We start from the raw sequence: 18,291 nt of genomic DNA on the forward strand, positions 1-18,291 counted from the left end.
ACAGCCCCAGTGACAGCTTTTGCACCTTTATTTCTGAGAGTGCAGCATTTTTATTTGTATTTTTAAGTACCCAGTATTTTTTTATTTTTCAGCAATAATGCTTTGAACCTGTGGCTAATATTGACAGTCATATTTGTATTCAAATCTGTTGTTATATTTCATATAGGCTATATTTTTTTGTTCCATTGCAACATCTAACAATCCTGCCCACTGATCACTCCTCCCTATTTACTGTAAACTAGAGTTTGGAAGAATAACAATCCAGCATTGACTTCCTTCATCAGTCGTGTGTCACCACAACAAACACTGGACGGAGGAGCACATACACACAGGCCCGTCCTGTGATCTTGAGATGGGATGTGTTCCCTTTGCATCTACCGCCCTCCCGTTTGTTTTCCCCACCCCTTTCAGTTCCTCCTATAAACTTTATAGCTTGTCCAGGAGAGCCTGTGTGTCTACATCCAACATTTTCCTGCTGGTTCACTCTTTAACTTTATTTGAAAGGACTTCCTTCCTTCTTCTGCTGCCATTTTACGGGTAAGAAAAAGCTTTTAATCAATTCAATCTTAAACCCCTCGGATGGATATATCACATCTACTTGAGTAAAATAACATCAAAATATTAGCTTTAATATTAAAAGATTACGATTCCAAAAATTTCCGAAACATTGCATGTGGTTTACGTCAGAAAATAGGGGAAGAGATTAAAAACATCAAACCTGAAGGACAAAGAGGATAAGCCGTCTAGAAATAACACCAAAGGCACATTTGCATCCTGCACTGAAATGCAACTTTCATAAAATTTGTTTCCATGCAAATCAGCGAACTGAAAACAGTCGGTCAGAGTCAATAATTTGATGAACTGTAACATACAGTAGGTTCATGAGAATATAAATGTGTTAATGTTTTTTTATTTTTACTGCACCTACAGCACAGATGGAATAAAAGGCAAATCTAGTTGGCTTTTATTCAACTTCAAAACAGTCTGATCACAGATGCTAGTGTTTACTTTACAGCTAAGCAGTTTTAATTGTCATTGGATCACAGGACTGGAATGCAGGGCCTGGCTTTTGTAGCCTTTGAGATCAAGTTCATAAGTCTCTGCTTTTGCAGAGATATTTTTATTTTTATCATCTAGCTGATGTTTGTTTATCCATTCCACACGGAGCAACTCAAGTCAAGTGCTGTGCTTGAGGGCCTAATAGCGATACTTAAATCTAGTTAAATCCTGATATGCACTAAGACATACTGAAATTTCTCATCCAAATGCTCTTTTCCTGAGGCCAGATAAGCAAGACAGAGAAACAGATAGAAAGATAGAAAGATAGAAAGATAGAAAGATAGAAAGACAGTCTGTCTAACTGCCTTGTTTCTTTAATGGTCAATTAACTTGGTTAATAGGAATTCCTGTAAAATAATCAAACAATGACTTACTTGGAATTGCTTGTACATCCGTTTCAGTAAAAGGAAATCAGGACCTGAAAGAATGTATGGTTGGCTACATTATAATTTAAAGAAGTTTTGACATTTAGTGAATCGACTGGCTGTACGTGAACTTTTGGCAATGGTCTGGAAATACCGAGCACATATCTGGAGACGGCTGATAAGAGAATAGCTTTAGCTGTTAGACAAGTGGCCGCCACTCACAAACGCATGTCATTCACAGCTTTTAACACGAGTGTCCTAAAGAGGGTAAGAGGACGGCAGTCAATACTCTTTGAACTTCGAGTGCCGCTACAAAGTGTTCATGCTAATCACATCACAAATGCATGCTATAAAAAGAATGAAATAATAATCTGATTGTGAGATTCCTGTTGTTGTTAGTATTATTATTAGAAGAATTCCTAATAATAATCATTATATATTTAATCAATTACATGAACCATATTACATCAGGAAGAAAAAGGAAAAGAAAAAATTGCTTTAGGTTTAAATAATTAAATACATAATGTATAATATGTAATTTAATAAATAAATAAAATGCATTTTATATGTCTCTATATATAGTGCATTTATAAATATGGTAAATTACATTTTTAATGTAAAAACCAATTCTATTTTTAATATAACATTAATACAATATGTTTTATATATTACAACACACATATATATATATATATATATATATATATATATACATATATATATATATATATATTGTAATATATAAAATATATTGTAATAATGTTATATTAAAAATAGAATTTTTTTGCTAATTTATTTTTGCTAATCAATTACATGAACCCCCTAAATTATGTTTTAAATAAATAAATACATCATTTATTTATTTAGATTTTTCATACATAAATAAATATAATATAATATAATATATAATTTAACAAATAAATAAAACATTGTGTATTTATAAATATAGTAAAATAAATGTATAAATACAGTAAAATTACATTTCTAAAATTTAGAGAGAGAGAGAGAGAGAGAGAGAGAGAGAGAGAGAGAGAGAGAGAGAGAGATTATTTATTTATTTGTACTACTCCCCAAAATTCTTTATTTGGATCTTTTAAGAAAAAAATCCTTAGTGTTTAAATTGTAAATAAATAAATACAGTATATTATATAATGACATTTAATAACAACATAAATTGTAAAAAAAGGCTAAATGAAAACTATAAACATTATCATATCTATTAGGTCTTATATTTATTTAATGCATATTTATTTTTTCTTTCTTCTATGTATTTTTACTAGCTTTACCCAAAATTATGCATTTTGAGAGTGCTATACCTCTCTCTATTGCAAAAGCAAATAGTAGTAAATATTTCAGTGGTATTTGATGCATCACTGTCATCAGCTATTTTGATTTTATGTTGTCATTAATACAAAAACAAGAGGACAGTGATATAGAATTACGGGTAAGGATGCAACATCACAACCTGAAAGGTTAAAAAATGCAGTCCACTGTAGTGACCAACATGCATCAGAGGGTTAAATAAAGACTGATCCGCCCACATCAGAACAGATTTATCATAAATACTGCCAAGTGTGATCACCTGTTACGCTTTTATTTCTAAGACTTGTATCATCACCTTAAAATAGAATAATTGATCTCCTTTTCACCATAAGGCACCACAAGGACGCAACAGCACCACCATCTCCATCCGTCCATTCCTCTCACTGCCACTAGTCCGCAGTCTTCATCAGGATGGAGAGGGTGCAGCACATGACGCGTTCAGCCATGCGGAGGGCGTCCAACATCGAAGTGAACCCGCAGACCAAACGCAACATGCAAGATCTCATTATCAACTTCTCCCTGATCCTCATCTGCCTGCTGCTCATCTACATCATCGTCTTGCTCATGTGACACCAAAAGACGACAACCGGCCAATAGCAAGATGCGCTATACAAGATCTCGGACAATTTTTGGTAATTAAAAATGCCCTCCTGATGATGCAACACATGTTAATTTCCTGAAATAATACGAGGGCGGCAATGATTTTTCTCCATTTATGTTTGTTGCGTTCTTCTTATAACAATAAGCATATTTTTGATGTTTTAATCTCATTTTGTTCATACGTGTTTTGTATTGGGCTATGTATAAAACATACAAAATTGTATGTTAGGTAAATTCAAATATGTTTTGTATATGAAGGCAGACCTCACAGGAGGAAAGCGTCGTCTGGTGTAACGTTACTTCCCAAAGAATTAACATCAAACTGTCTGTGATATCTGGCAGAAGTAGCTCCCAATGGCAAAATCAAAGCAATTCCTTTAAGTGCTAAGTCATTTATGTAAATATCCCCCCTAATTATCACGCAACTGTTATGTAGAAATGCAAAATTTCTAGGTCAGTCCCAGAAATCATATATTATTCACAGAGGAACAGAACATGTTGGCACTGAGGTAAATTGCGCTTGTACGCTTAACATATTGTCTGTTTACACTTCCTGTGAACATGATCTGAGAGAGAGAGCGAGCTAAAATGGGTAATTTAAGGATGTTTTTAAATGTAGACGACCAATAAAGAGATCGTTTGTTTTAAATGTTCCAACTGACTGAATTTTTTAAACAAAAGTAACGAAATAAGCCATGTTAGATCCTGTACATGTCACTGAAGTCAAGGAAAACCATAAAAGAACACCGTAAAAAGTACATTTAGTATTATATTTACCCTTAAAGTGCATTTAAAGGGATAGCTCAGCTATAAAAAAAATTATAAATAGAAAAGTCTTTTCTCTTACCACCTTTTTCTTCTCGTAAGAGTGGGCGCGGGCATTTGTAAATTTTATAGCTCTGGCTTCCGGCCTCATCCGTGTCCAGTTGTTTTAGCTGTACAAAATAGCTTATTGTATTAATATTGTAACGTATTATTTTAATTATGAACACACTAGTTTGTATTTCAGTTTTACCGTTTACCGCATGCTGTTATTCTTCTCGTTATTTCCCAGATAATGAACCGGAAGTCTCACCCATAGGCTATATATATATGTATTTATATGTATGTGTGTATATGTATGTGTATATGTGTATATATGTATATGTGTGTGTGTATATATATATATATATATATATGTGTGTGTGTGTGTATATATATATATACATATACATATAGTTTATACAAAGTTGTAAGATTATTGGGGCACACTGTACAAAAAAACAATTTTTCTGCTTAAAAATTCCCATTTAATTCAAATTGTTACTTACCGTTTCTTTGTAATCGTGTTTTTCTGAGTGAAAATGATTTCTACACCATTTTTTTTTCAGACTAGTTCAAAGACTTAAAATGTCACACAATATAATGAAAATATAACACATTTGGCCATATTTGACAGCTTGTGGTCCATATAAACAGTAGTTAAAACGATTTTTGTGGGTTTTATATGTGTAAAATGACATATAGTTTGGACAGACGTGAGGGTGAGTAAATAATTACAGAATATTTAAGTAAACTTTTTTTTTTTAAGACATGCAGTCATTTGTGACCCTGGACCACAAAACCAGTCTTAAAGTAGCATGGGTATATTTGTACTTAAGTATGTTTGTATTTAAGTAAAGATGATTTTCCATGAAGATATTTTGTAAATTTCCTACCATAAATACATCAAAACTTAATTTTTGATTAGTATTACGCATTAAAAGCTTTAAAAATTTAAAAGTGATTTTCTCAATATTTAGATTTTTTTTGCAACCTCAGGTTCCAAATATTCAAATAGGAAATTTTTATTCAGCTTTCAGATAATGTATAAATCTCAAAAAAAAAAAAAAAAAAAAAAAAAGGATTGTTATGACTGGTTTTGTGGTTCAGGGTCACATTTTACCATGGTCATAAAGTATAGATTTAAGATAAAAATGTTTTATTTATTATTTTATTTATTTTTTAGTTTATAGTTTCCAAGAAGACAATATAATACAAATATATATGTAAGTGTCTGTGCAATTTATTTCAAAACTGGCAAGACATTGGTATTCCAACAGTTTTAGTCCATCCAGAAAAGACATATTTATGAATAGTATATGAAATGAATGTGCATCTCATTTTTAAATCAAGTAAATGCCCATATCAAAAGGGAAAATAACAAACTCACAGTGAGATATCAAGAACAGACGAATGGGCTATTGAAAACTGCAGTTTCACATGCTCTTCAGTTGAGTGTCTTGAAAAATTTAAAAGGAGAAATACTGTGAAAATAGCTCTTGTGGTTGCTGTTCTTTTGGTGCTACAGTTGAATCCTCAGTCTTACGAGGGCTGCACAAAACACAGAGAAGTCAAACACAACCAGTTACACTGCAGCAACATCAAAAGAGAATTTGCACATCCTAATCAAACACTTCCACATCGAGTTGCTACTTTACTGCATGATCATATCTAAAAAATGAACAGTGGCCACAAAAAATGTCAGCGCAATAGATTAGAAACATAGGTTTCTGTTAAAGAAACACGTTTCAAGTAAAACATTTCCAAAAAAGCAGGGTTTAAATAATACATACTGCTTAAAATTGAGACTAAATGTGTTTAGATCAGCATTTTTGTGCTTTGTTGGAAGGGGACACTACTTTAGGGCTCATTTGAATGAACAGAATGAATTTAAGAATTTCTGCAAGTTTTATCAAGATACATTTTCACACTTTTAAAGAACTTTTTAAGACCAAGATCTCCATTACTTTTTAATTAATTTTAAAAAAAAAAAAAAAAGAAAGAAAGAAAAAAGGCTTATGACTTGAGTAGCTTTGTTCCCAAACACTGTTGTTTTTCAACAGTATTTTTGTCATTTTCCAGACCAACTAATGTTTCTCAAAATCAAGATTCATTTACTCGGGAAGCAAAATCAATTAAGATAAGCAGTCTTGTTTCAAAAATATTCAAATTGAAGCGAGTTTATTATTTAAAAGAGCAAATATTCACCAGAAAAAGAGCTCAGCTCAGAAAAATCTAATTAATTTAAAGGGAAAACAAGTTTTCACACGCCATTGACACATGCTTGCTCAGTTTCTTGTTCAGTTTTCTAAACAAGACTTATTTTGCATTTTTAGTAAATGAATGTTGATTTGAGAATGTTTAGATATTTAGACTGGAAATTGATTAACTTCACATTTAATGTTTCGTTCAATGTGCTACCTGCTGTTTTTTTTGTAACTACTTATGAAATTTGCAGGAAATTTCTAAGTGAAAATTGCATTAAAGTAATGCTAGACAATTTTTTCAGTAAATAAAACATATTACATCTGATGTGATTCTGAGACAGTGAATTAAATGTGTAATATATTTATTAAAATGGGTAGATATTTCAGTATTTTGATTTGTGACCCTGGACCACAAAACCAGTCTTAAATAACATGGGTATATTTGTAGCAATAGCCAAAAATACATTGTATGGGTCAAAATAGATAGATTTATAGATTTTTCTTTCATGCCAAAAATTCATGCCAAAAATCATTAGGATATCAAGTAAAGATCATGTTCCATGAAGATATTTTGTACATTTCCTACCATAAATATATCAACTTAATTTCTGATTAGTAATATACATTGCTAAGAAATTCATTTGGACAATTTTAAACAATTTTCTTAACATTTAGATTTTTTTTTGCACCCTCAGATGCTTTCAAATAGTTGTATCTCGGCCAAATATTGTCCTATGTATAAATCTCAATTTAAAAAAATTCACCCTTATGAATGGTTTTGTGGTCCATGGTCACATTTTTAATCTGTAATCACATTAAGGTAAAGGTTATGGCAATACATCCAATTTATAAGAGTGTCTAAATATTTCTGTGGCCACTGTACATGTGTATTTTCATTGTTTCCCTATAGCAGTCATTACAATATTCAAGTAACCTTTTCTTTTTTGATGATAGTAGTAATGATCCTAAAATTTGATGTCTGTAACTATGGCAGCACGCAGTGCAGTGTCTCTTGACCAATAGGAAGCTGTCCTCCTTGTTCAAGCATCACATGAAATCACAGGCACCATGCTGAACTATTTCCTTTTAAATGATAAATAAAATATGCCCCTCTACCAGAAACGGTCTAATATTATCTCCCGACCTAAAGCTGCGTACAGCATGTTCCTATGCTTGATTTTCACCAGGCAAGAAATACCAGGAATAGCTGCTGGTCATTTGAATAGCTCATTTTAAAACCACAAAACAACATATGCATGAAATGTGAAGGGCGGAGTACGGCTAATGGGCGGAGCCATACTCGTGACTGCTATGTGATGACATGTGATGACATCAAACACATGCTCGCGTTGGCATTCCAATGCCATTGTGTGATCACACACAGTTTAGGTGAACTTTCAGTCCGATTTGTGATTATTCTTATCGAACTTGACACAATAAGGACATATTTATCATGCACATCAAAGTAGCATGAAATACAAACATTTTTAATGTGTGCCGTTCGCCGGCAAGATGCATTAAAGAGTGAGACGAGCATACCCACAATTTCACTGGGACACACATGGTCGTGTTCTCGTATCAAAATGTCCAATCAACAGACAGACTGACGGTTTTTCTACCGTTAGGACTGAGACCGTGTGATCCGACCAATGGCAAGACAGTTCTGTGGTTTTAAGCATGTCTCTTGTGAGGACAAGGACGTCTCGGACAATCTCACCTCCGGGTGGAGTCGGCCTGAGGCGGAGGGGTTGGAGGGGGCGGAGGTTTGTTACACCTGAGCTCATGGTGGTGAATGGGGGAGTTGGGGACAGACTCTAGGCAAGCAGGCGCAACCGAGCCGCCCGCCATCCCTTCCGCCGCAACAACGCTTAGGTTCGGAGAGCTGGCGAAACTGTTCGCAGGTTTTCTACTCTTAAGCTACATTAAAAGGACACACACAGAAAGGGATTGTGGGAAGTCGGAGGTGATGGCGAACTGTAGCTTCAAGCTAAACGATGACAAGGTAATGAACATCATTTTGAATGTGGACGGGACAGATATGACAGATTATAGCTCTGTTACAAAACTTAGTGTGCTGACTGACACAGGAATGACTGTTTCAAAAGGTTAATACCTAATTTTGCTGTTAAATTAATTATAAAAAGTTACGGCAGCACGTATCCTTTATATTCACACAAAGGGGTTAAGTGAAATGTATTATAAATACATTCTTATGTCATTAAATACAAAATAGTCCAATCAAATAAAAAATTTACTATATCATCCAATGGTTATCTTATACTATAAAGCATAATATTCATGCTTGCGTGTGTATATTATATTTTAGATGTGGGCGATATGACCAAAATCTTGAATATAATTACTTTTATTTCACTGTAACATTATATATCACAATTTAGTTATTTTTGCTTAAATAAGATCTGTATGATATTAAAAAAAATTGATCCAATAGAAATTACATAATTCTTGTCACCAATGTCAATATCACAAAAAACTAATACTAGCCTAAATTAAAAAAAAAAAAAATCATTAAAGACAAGTAAACAGTCAGCAATTAAATAATAAGAAACTAATTACACAACAGGACAAAAAACTACAGTAAAACAAATAAATTAAAAATGCTACATACAATCCTTGCGAAAGTATTTATACCCCTTCATTTTTTTTTTTTTTACGTTTTATGTTGCAGCCTTATGTTCATCACATCAATTTACACTCCATTCACCATAATGACAAAGCCAAAACAAAAAACAAAACAGATCTGTGACAACTTTGCAAATTTTGAAAAAATACAACAATGAAATAAGTACATTGCATAAGTATTCATACCCTTAACTCAGTACTTACTTTACAGCCTCAAGTCTTTGTGGGTTTGATGCGACAAGCTTTGCACATCTGTATTTGGCAATTATCTGCCATTCTTCGCCTCACCTCTTCACCTCTCAAGCTCTGTCAGCTTGGATGGGGGCTGCCAGACATTTTCAGGTTTCTCCAGAAATATTTAAAAGGCGCTGGCTGGGTGACTCCAGGACATTCACAGAGTTGTCTTTAAGCCACTCTTGCTGTGTGCTTAGGGTCATTGTCCTGTTGAAAGGTGAACCTTCTGCCCAGTCTGAGGTTCTGAATGCTCTGGACTGGGTTTTCATTAAAGCTATCTCAATATTTTGGTGCATTGAGCTTTCCTTCTACTCTGACGAGTCCCTTAGTCCCTGCCACTACCAGCACACTTTACTTTTGGGATGGTACTTTATTTTTGGGAGAGGATTTATTTTAGCCACACCGCCATAATGACCGGATTGGTGGAGTGCTGCAGTGATGTTTGTCCTTCTGTAAGTTTCTTCCATCTGCATATTTGATCATGGAGCTCAGCCAGAGTGACCATCAGCTTCTTGGTCACCAGTCTAACCAAGCCCCTTCTCCCTCAATTGCTAAGTTTGGCCAGGAGGCCAGCTCTAGGAAGAGTCCTAGTTGTTCCAAGAATCTTCCATTATGGATAATGGAGGCTACATACTTCTGTGAACCTTTAATGCAGCAGACTTTTTTCTGAACTTATCCCCAGATCTGTGCCTTGATGCAAGTCTGTTTTTGAGCTCTACGGGCAGTTATTTTTTGTTTTTGCTCTGATATACATTTTAAGCTGTTAGACCTTTTATGAAAGGTGCGTGTCTTTACAAATCATACCCATTCAAATGAATTTGCCACAGTTTAACTCCACCTGAAGTGTAGTAACATTAAGTAATATGAGTACTCCTGAGCTAAATTTCAAGTGTCCCAGAAAAGGGTATGAATACTTATGCAATTAAATAATTTCAGTTTTTTTATTTCTAATAAATCTGCAAAGTTGTTACAAACCTCTTTTGTGTTTTGTCATTATGGTGTATGGAGTGTAGATTGATATGGAAAAAAAGTAATTTAAAGCAGTTTAACATAAGGCTGCAACATAAAAAACCTGAAAAAAATTAAGGGGTATGAATACTTTCGCAAGGCACATGAAACACTGCATATTCTTCACTGGTAAATTAAATATATATTTGTTCTTATTAAAGTTACAAATGTGATTTAGTCAAGAGCAGTTTTGTTGTCTGACTAACACGAATGACAGACCGCAGGAATATTAGACTGCTGTCACTTTAAGAGCTACCCGGATCCAATACTGTTACACGTGTTTTCTTTCTCAGCTGTTTGCTTTCACTTTTAGACCTGAATTACTGTGTTTACGAGGATACTTGCCAAGAAGGCATTTTGACACAGTGTGTTTATGTAACTGTTCAAGGCCTATAAAGCAGCAAAAATAACTCCTGCGTTCTATTAGCACTGTCTTCATATAAGCGTGCCTCTCTGACAGCGTGTGCATATAGCGAAATGAGTTATCTTTCACTGCTGATTACATTTCAACAGCTCAAAATTACTGTTTTTTAAACTGCAATACTTTAAAAATGCATGCAAACAATGTTTTTGTGACCATGTAACCGCGATAGAGACAACAGTCAAAAATGTCTACCAGCTGACACCTTTCTACTGGTTAATCGTGTCTAACGGTATATCGCCCACCCCTAATATGTATATTCAGTTTGAGAACATACTAATACTAGGTCACTTTTGATGTTTCATCTCTTGTTTAGGCAGCACATTAGGTTTTGGAACAGAACTTATGATTTGGAAAGCAGGGTAGAACTTGATGTTTGAACATGGATATAAGACACAGACAATGACAACTGCACAAACACAACTTATGCAACAGAAAGAAAAGGTTAGACCAACTAAAGGAACAGTAGAAGGCTATTAATAGCCTCTGCAGAACATTCCAGCGGTACCTCTGTAAAACACACTTCCCATAAGGCATAACCTTTGAAGTATTCTTTGATTATATTCATGGATTCCATGAACTGTACAGATGGAGTGCTTTTAAAAAGGTTTATGGTTTGTTCTTTTTTTTTTTTACTATCAATTCAAATCAAATCCAATTTATGTGGACTTCAGAGGTACTCTTTGATCAGTGTGGCTGTGTCTCTCTAACCTTTATAAGGGGGTTTATGACCCCGACATTGGGATTGGTGTTGAACACCTTGTTGAATCCAGGCTCTCGATTCACCAGCTCCAGTTGATAAAACTTCTTGTCATCCTGGAACAAAGGAGGCACAGTCAGACCGAAAGGCCCTGTGCAGAAAAATCAATGAACTGATATTGACTTTTTTTTTTTGTCTGAAGACGTGTAATGCTTTGGGACAAAAAAAAAATCTATGTAAAAGTACAGTGGTACACATATCACCTTTAATGAGACACTGCACCTCTACGGACCAGTGCTGTGCAGACTTACCACAAGCTTCTTGACCAGGGCTTCTCTCTCAGACACCATTTCTCTGAGCTCAGCAATCACCTGGAGGTCCTCCGGTCGGCTTTCTCTATTCCTGAACTTCTCTTCCGTACCTTCCAACCTACTCATCCCACACGCATACACATTAACAATTATAACGCAATAAAAACAATGGCTCTTTCATAAAACCTGTGACCTAGTCAACATGTTTAGGCATCATAGGTACAGTGTTATTTTAGTATTTATGTACAGTACACTACCAGTCAACTCTCTTCTGCTCACCAAGCCTGCATTTATTTGATCCAAAATAGAGCAAACCAGTAATATTATGAAATATTTTTACTTTTTAAAATAACGGCTTTCTATTTGAATATATATTTCAAAATGTAACTTATTCCTATGATCAAAGCTACATTTTTAGCATCATTACTCCTGTCTTCAGTGTCACATGATCCTTCAGAAATCATTCTTATATGCTGATTTGCTATTTAAAAAACATTATTATTATCAATATTTAAAACAGTTGAGTACATTTTTTTCAGGATTCTTTGATGAATAGAAAGATCCAAAGATCTGCATTTATCTGAAATAAAAAGCTTTTGTAACATTATAGAATATACCATTTCAAAAGGTTGGAGTCAGTATAATTATAGAAACTAATACTTTTGTTTAGCAAGGATGCTTTAAATTGATCAAAAGTGATGATAAAGACATTTATAATGTTACAAAAGATTTCTATTTCAGATAAATGCTGTTCTTCTGAAGTTTCTATTCATCAAAGAAACCTGAAAAAAATTCTACTCAGCTTTCAACATAATAATAATAATTTACTGTTTTTGCTGTACTTTGGATCAAATAAATGAAGGCTTGGTGAGCAGAAGAGACTTCGTTAAAAAAACATTAAAAATCTTACTGTTCAAAAACTTTTGACTGGTAGTGTAGTTATAGTGTACAGTATATATTATAATTTCAGTTTTCATTTTAATTTCAGATTAAATTTTAGACACTTTATGCTTTTGTAATTGTAATTGTATTTTTTTTAATAGATTTTTTTACTATTTTTAATTAGCTTTAACTGGCTTTTATCTCAGTTTTAGTTCTAGCAATTTTTTTGCTCAACTTAGTTTTAGTTTAGATTTTTTATTTAAGAAGGTTTTTTGTATAATATTTATATTTTATTTTATTTTCATTTCAATGAAGCATTGGTATGTTTTTAATTTGAAATTTTATACACTACCAAAGTGATTTCGTCAGTTTGCTGTACTGCTGGTTGCTAGGAAATGTTATTATCAGACTTCTTGTTTTTACATAAAATAAACTTTTTTTTTTTTTTTTATTCTCATTGCAAGCCATCTCTATCACTCATGTTGCTTCAAATGGTCAATTTTCACCAAAAATGAATGACTTTTGGCCACCCTCCTGCTTCAAATTGCAGTCAGTGTAAACGCTCCTTTAGGCAGAATGACATATATCCTTCATGTTTAATATAATGACAGACGGCATTGCAACAAGCTCAGTGAAAATGTGCCTTTAAAGAGGCCAACAACAAATTGTTTTGTTAAAAATAGTTCCACTGTGTCTGCACCGATATCAAATAAAGGCAAAAGCCTAAAAATATAACTTAAAAAAAAATAGCCCCACTGAATTAAAAATGTTGCCTAATATATTACGTTATGTAATGTTTTTGCTAAGCGATATGCTAACATCAGACTCTACTGCAATACCTGCATTTACATTCAAGGTACTATTTTAGCCTTAGAAGACCTATGTATAAGTATACCGTAGTAGACATCAAGGCACTCACTAGGTTTTGAAACGGAGCTAATGTGATTCATCTAGCTGCCTTCTGAAATATTCAGAAGGATATTACATGAAAATGATGTGTTTTGATATTCAATTCAATCTGATATTCAATCTGTAAGTGAGATAAAGGGACTCACAGAATCTGCAAAGCAGAGATCTTGTCTTTTAGCAGCTCCTGAGCTTTGTTAAAATCTGACAGCATGATCTGGGTCTCTCTGTTATGAGAGACGTGCAGCTCTTCAATCTCCCTCTCGAGGCGCTTAGAGAGATCCTGTTCATGAGCCCTGCATACAATAAAATCATTTAACATATGCAAAACAGTTTGTCCATTTACATACACTCTTAAAAAACAAAGGCTGTTTACTGGCATCTATAGGTTCATGAAGAACCTTTAACATCCGTGGAACCTTGTCATTGCAAAAAAGGTTCTGTATTGGAAAAATGTTCCTTAGATTATTGAGATGTTCTTCACATTAAAAGAGAAGTTCATTTCCAGAACAAAAATTTACAGATAATGTTCTCACCCCGTTGTAATCCTGTCGTAAAGAATTATTTTTTATTTTTTTCACAAAAACATTTCTGTAATTATCTCCATATAGTCGACTTCAATTGTGCCCTTGAGTTTGAACGTCCAATTTGCAGCTTTAATGTAGCTTCAAAGGGCTCTAAATTATCCCAGCTGAGGAATAAGGGTCTTATCTAGCGAAAATATCCGTCATTTTCTAAAAAGAAAATAAAATGTATAGACTTTTTAAACCCAAATGCTCAATTAGTCTAGCTATGCGATGTGCATGTGTACTTGGTGTAATCCGGGTCAATACAATTAGGATAGCTTGAAAAACTCCCATCTCAATTTTTCCTCCAACTTCAAAATCATCCTACATCACTGTTTTACCTTTTTTTGTAAAGGGTGTTCGACCTTCTTTTCATGTAAACACTGGGTCGGTATTTCTGCAGCAATGTAGGATGATTTTAAAGTTGGAGGAGAAAAGGAGTTTTTCGACATACCCTAACTGTATTGACCCGGATTACACAGAGTACACATGCGCATGGCAGAGCTAAACAAGAAAAAGTTAAAAGTTTTTTAATTTTTTTAAATTAACCGATCTTTTGGTAGATAAGAACGTTATTCCTTGGATGGGATCATTTAGAGCCCTTTGAATCTGCATTTTGAACGTTCAAACTTGCGGGCACCATTGAAGTCCACTATATGGAGATAATTCCTGAAATGTTATCCTAAAAAAAAATTGTTACGACTGAAGAAAGAAAGACATGAGCATCTTGGATGACAATAGGGTGAGTAAATTATCTGCAAATTTTTGTACTGCAAGTGAGCTACTCCTTTAAGAAAAAAAGGTTGTTTTTAAGAACTGTTCACTGAAAGGTTCCTACAATGGTTCTCTTAGGAACTTTTGGAATGTTTATTTTTAAAAGGAACCCCAGGTATTAAAACTTGTATGGCTTAATATAACTGAAATAATGTCTCTTACTGAAATATGTAGTAGAAAACCCATCAAAGATTTACGTTATTTTAATTGGACTATGGTGGGCGCCATTAATTTGATGATGTGAAATTGGTTGCACTCAGTGCCACTACCTGTTTCTATTTTTACCACAACACATCTTGGAAAATAAAATACTGATACGATGACAGCAGCTACTGAAAGAGCTTACAGATGGCAATGTATACAAGCGTAGTCTTAAACCAAATGCTGTACCATTGATTTTCCCCCCACAAGCAGTCTAAACACCCACGGATATTGAGTGAAATCTGCGCTGAGAAACTCCATCAGTGGCTGCGGCTTCATGACAATCATCGGCACCCTTACATCCTGCCAGGATGGCATCTAGCGTTTCTTGTCTCTGCCAAGCTATTTCAGTAGCTGTGGTCTACTAAACGCCTCAAAGGCTTCAGTGGAGAGAACAAAGACGTGGGTCTTTAGGAAGTTTTATCCATCCGCAGGCATCTTCGCATTCTTTTCTCATCTTCGTATCGCTAGGAAAGACTTGCATTGCTTCTCTTGTTGCCCTTCGACTGAAAATTAAAACCTAAAAACCACACAATGTGGCATCGTATCAGTATTTTATTTTGTGGATCGTAAATAACGTAAATCTTTCATAGGTTTTCTAGTACATGTTTCAGTAAGAGACATCCTTCATGTGATATTAAGCCATACAACTCTTAACTCCCCGGGTTCCCTTTAAGAGTGTGGTGTCAACAAACAGAGCAAATGCTCTGGACAACAAACACATTCAAATTTATTTCGCTCTGAGGCACAGAAGCTCTCTTATTTATTAGAACAAATTCCCTCAGTTCCCCAAAGAACATGATCCCTTTTCATGTGCCACAAATTAGCTCATTTGAATGAAACCAAATGAAATTTGTTTGTATATATCTGCCAGACACCTCCACTGACCTTGATGCATTTATATTGCTGAAACAGAAGAATGCAGCTTGAATCAGAGAACTCTGCCTGAAGGCTGCGGGCTGCTGTGTGGGAAATAGCTCCGTCTGCTTTCTTCTCACATTAAGTTAGCTTCTGGTTCAACTAGACTGACCTTTAGGATTTTATAATTTAATAGCTCATGAAAGCCAAAACAGATTCTAGACACGCATAAGATCTCAGCTGCCCTTTTTTGCATAAAATAAGGCTATCAAAAACTGGGATAATGGTAAAGTTCAACGTCTGTACTGTAACTTTAACATGAAAGTATTACTGTGAGCACTGCAATTTCCTGTTCCTTTATGTTTCTGCCCTTTCTGGAATTTTATTGACAGAGTTAGAAAGAGAAAAGAAAAAGTGATAGGAAAAAGGGAGAAGCAGGATCAAAAGATGAAGCGAGATCCAAGTTAAAATAGCCTCAAAAAAGGTTATCCTCACATAAGTTGGTACCTGATCTGCAGATTGGCCTCACTGCGCACTCGTAGAACTTCCTTCCCTTTGAGCTCCAGCTCCTTGGTCAAGGTGCTGATGGTCTCATTAAGCGAATGGATTTCATGGTCCAGATCGGCAATTCGGTTCTTCCTGCAGCTCACCTCCTGCCTCAGGTCAGATATACGCCCTAGGAGGTCTTGTTCCTTGAGAGGCAATCCACAAAAACGTTAAACCATATATACATTATACATTATGCATATATACATATATACATTATGCAGTTTTCATAATTTCATTGCATTGGAATGATTCTCTTAAAAAAGCAATAGAAGATTTTGTGCCAGACACAGGAGCTTTCAAAATATGTATATAGGTCACATTAAAAGAGATTCAATTGTGGTGAAGTATTAACTGAAGTGAAACTAACATGAGAGAGTGAGACTATGAGTGTGTATTAGAGAGACAGACAGAGAGAGGGATTATAAATCAAATATGAAAATGGGAAAGGGGTGTAAGTCACGGTAAGAGCTTTCCCATAATTCAGAATTCAGTACCTCATTTTTTATTCATCGTGGTTATTCTTCAAATTTCTGTAAAGCGCAGCTTAGCTTAGAGACATTTTATAATAGCCTGGCACTTGCTTCACCTCTCAGTCAGGCCTTTCTGTTGTGAGAAACCACAACTGTGTCTTGAAATCAAGGGCACCTATGTGGCATCTGACGTTCATCCAAAAATTAAAATGAATTACTCATGTCGTTCCAAACCTGTAAGACCTTCGTTCATCTTCAGAACTCAAATTAAGATGTTTTTAATTAAATCCGAGAGCTTTCTGACCCTGCATAGACAGCAACGCAACTGACACATTCAAGGCCTAGAAAGGTAGTAAGGACATCGATAAAATAGCCCATGTGACATCAGTGGTTAAACCGTAATTTTATGAAGCTACGAGAATACTTTTTGTGTGCAAAGAAAAAAATAACGACTTTATTCAACAGTTTTTTCTCTTCCATGTCAGTCTTTGGATTCCGTCTCAGATTTAATAAAAAATATTTTTGGGTAAACTATCCCTTTAAATACTATTAACTATTTATTTATATATTTTTTTTATATTTATTAGCTACAATTTATTTTTATTTCAGTTTTAGCAATATTAGTACTTCCACTTAAACTCATTTGATATGAGTTGCTGTTTATGCTACAGACATACAGCTGAGGTCAAAAGTTTACATGCAGTTTACATCTGCAAAATGTTAATTATTTTACCAAAATAAGAGGGATCATACAAAATGCATGTTATTTTTTTTTTTGTACTGACCTGAATAAGATATTTCACATAAAAGATGTTTCCATATAGTCCACAAGAGAAAATAATAGTTGAATTTATAAAAATGACCCCGTTCAAAAGTTTACATCCCTTTGATTCTTAATACTGTATTGTTACCTGAATGATCCACAGCTGTGGTTTTTTTGTTTGTTTGTTTGTTTGTTTAGTAATAGTTGTTTATGAGTTCCTTGTTTGTGCTGAACAGTTAAACTGCCTGCTGTTCTTCAGAAAAATCCTTCAGGTCCCACAAATTCTTTGGTTTTTCAACATTTTTGTGTATATGAACCCTTTCCAACAATGACTGTATGATTTTGAGATCCATCTTTTCACACTGAGGACAACTGAGGGACTCATATGCAACTATTACAGAAGGTTCAAATGCTCACTGATGCTTTGGAAGAAAAAAACAATGCATTAAGAGCCGGGGGGGTGAAAACTTTTGAACAGAATGAAGATGTGTGCATTTTTCAACTATGTTCAATTCAACTATTTTCTCTTGTGGACTATATGTATTCAGGTCAGTACTAAATAAACAATAACATGCATTTTGTATGATCCCTCTTATTTTGGTAAAATAATTAACATTTTCCAGATTCTGCAAGGCATGTGTAAACTTTTG

At 34.4% G+C, this 18,291-nt stretch overlaps 2 protein-coding genes across 3 annotated transcripts in view; one reads left to right on the forward strand and one right to left on the reverse strand.

The window, feature by feature from the left end:
• The first annotated feature begins 321 nt into the window (after nt 1-321).
• Nucleotides 322-4,000, forward strand: LOC127179272 (cardiac phospholamban-like). The gene is made up of 2 exons (XM_051132588.1): nt 322-537; nt 3,080-4,000. The coding sequence occupies exon 2, from the start codon at nt 3,159-3,161 to the stop codon at nt 3,315-3,317; it is 159 nt and encodes a 52-aa protein (XP_050988545.1). The 5' UTR covers nt 322-537; nt 3,080-3,158; the 3' UTR covers nt 3,318-4,000.
• Nucleotides 4,001-4,492: 492 nt separating this feature from the next.
• The window catches only part of fam184aa (family with sequence similarity 184 member Aa), a 41,300-nt gene continuing 27,501 nt past the window's right edge, over nt 4,493-18,291 (reverse strand). Inside the window, exons 13-17 of one of the 2 annotated variants that reach the window (XM_051132568.1) lie at nt 16,355-16,551; nt 13,610-13,756; nt 11,673-11,790; nt 11,373-11,477; nt 4,493-5,699 (exon numbers count right to left, since the gene is read on the reverse strand). In XM_051132568.1, the coding sequence (XP_050988525.1) occupies nt 5,691-5,699; nt 11,373-11,477; nt 11,673-11,790; nt 13,610-13,756; nt 16,355-16,551 (576 nt within the window). In that variant the 3' untranslated portion in view covers nt 4,493-5,690. The remainder of the gene's footprint in view (nt 5,700-11,372; nt 11,478-11,672; nt 11,791-13,609; nt 13,757-16,354; nt 16,552-18,291) is intronic. The other variant, XM_051132569.1, reaches the window with a different exon arrangement.

The sequence above is a fragment of the Labeo rohita genome, chromosome 17 (genome assembly GCF_022985175.1).
Source record: "Labeo rohita strain BAU-BD-2019 chromosome 17, IGBB_LRoh.1.0, whole genome shotgun sequence".
NCBI lineage: Eukaryota > Metazoa > Chordata > Actinopteri > Cypriniformes > Cyprinidae > Labeo > Labeo rohita.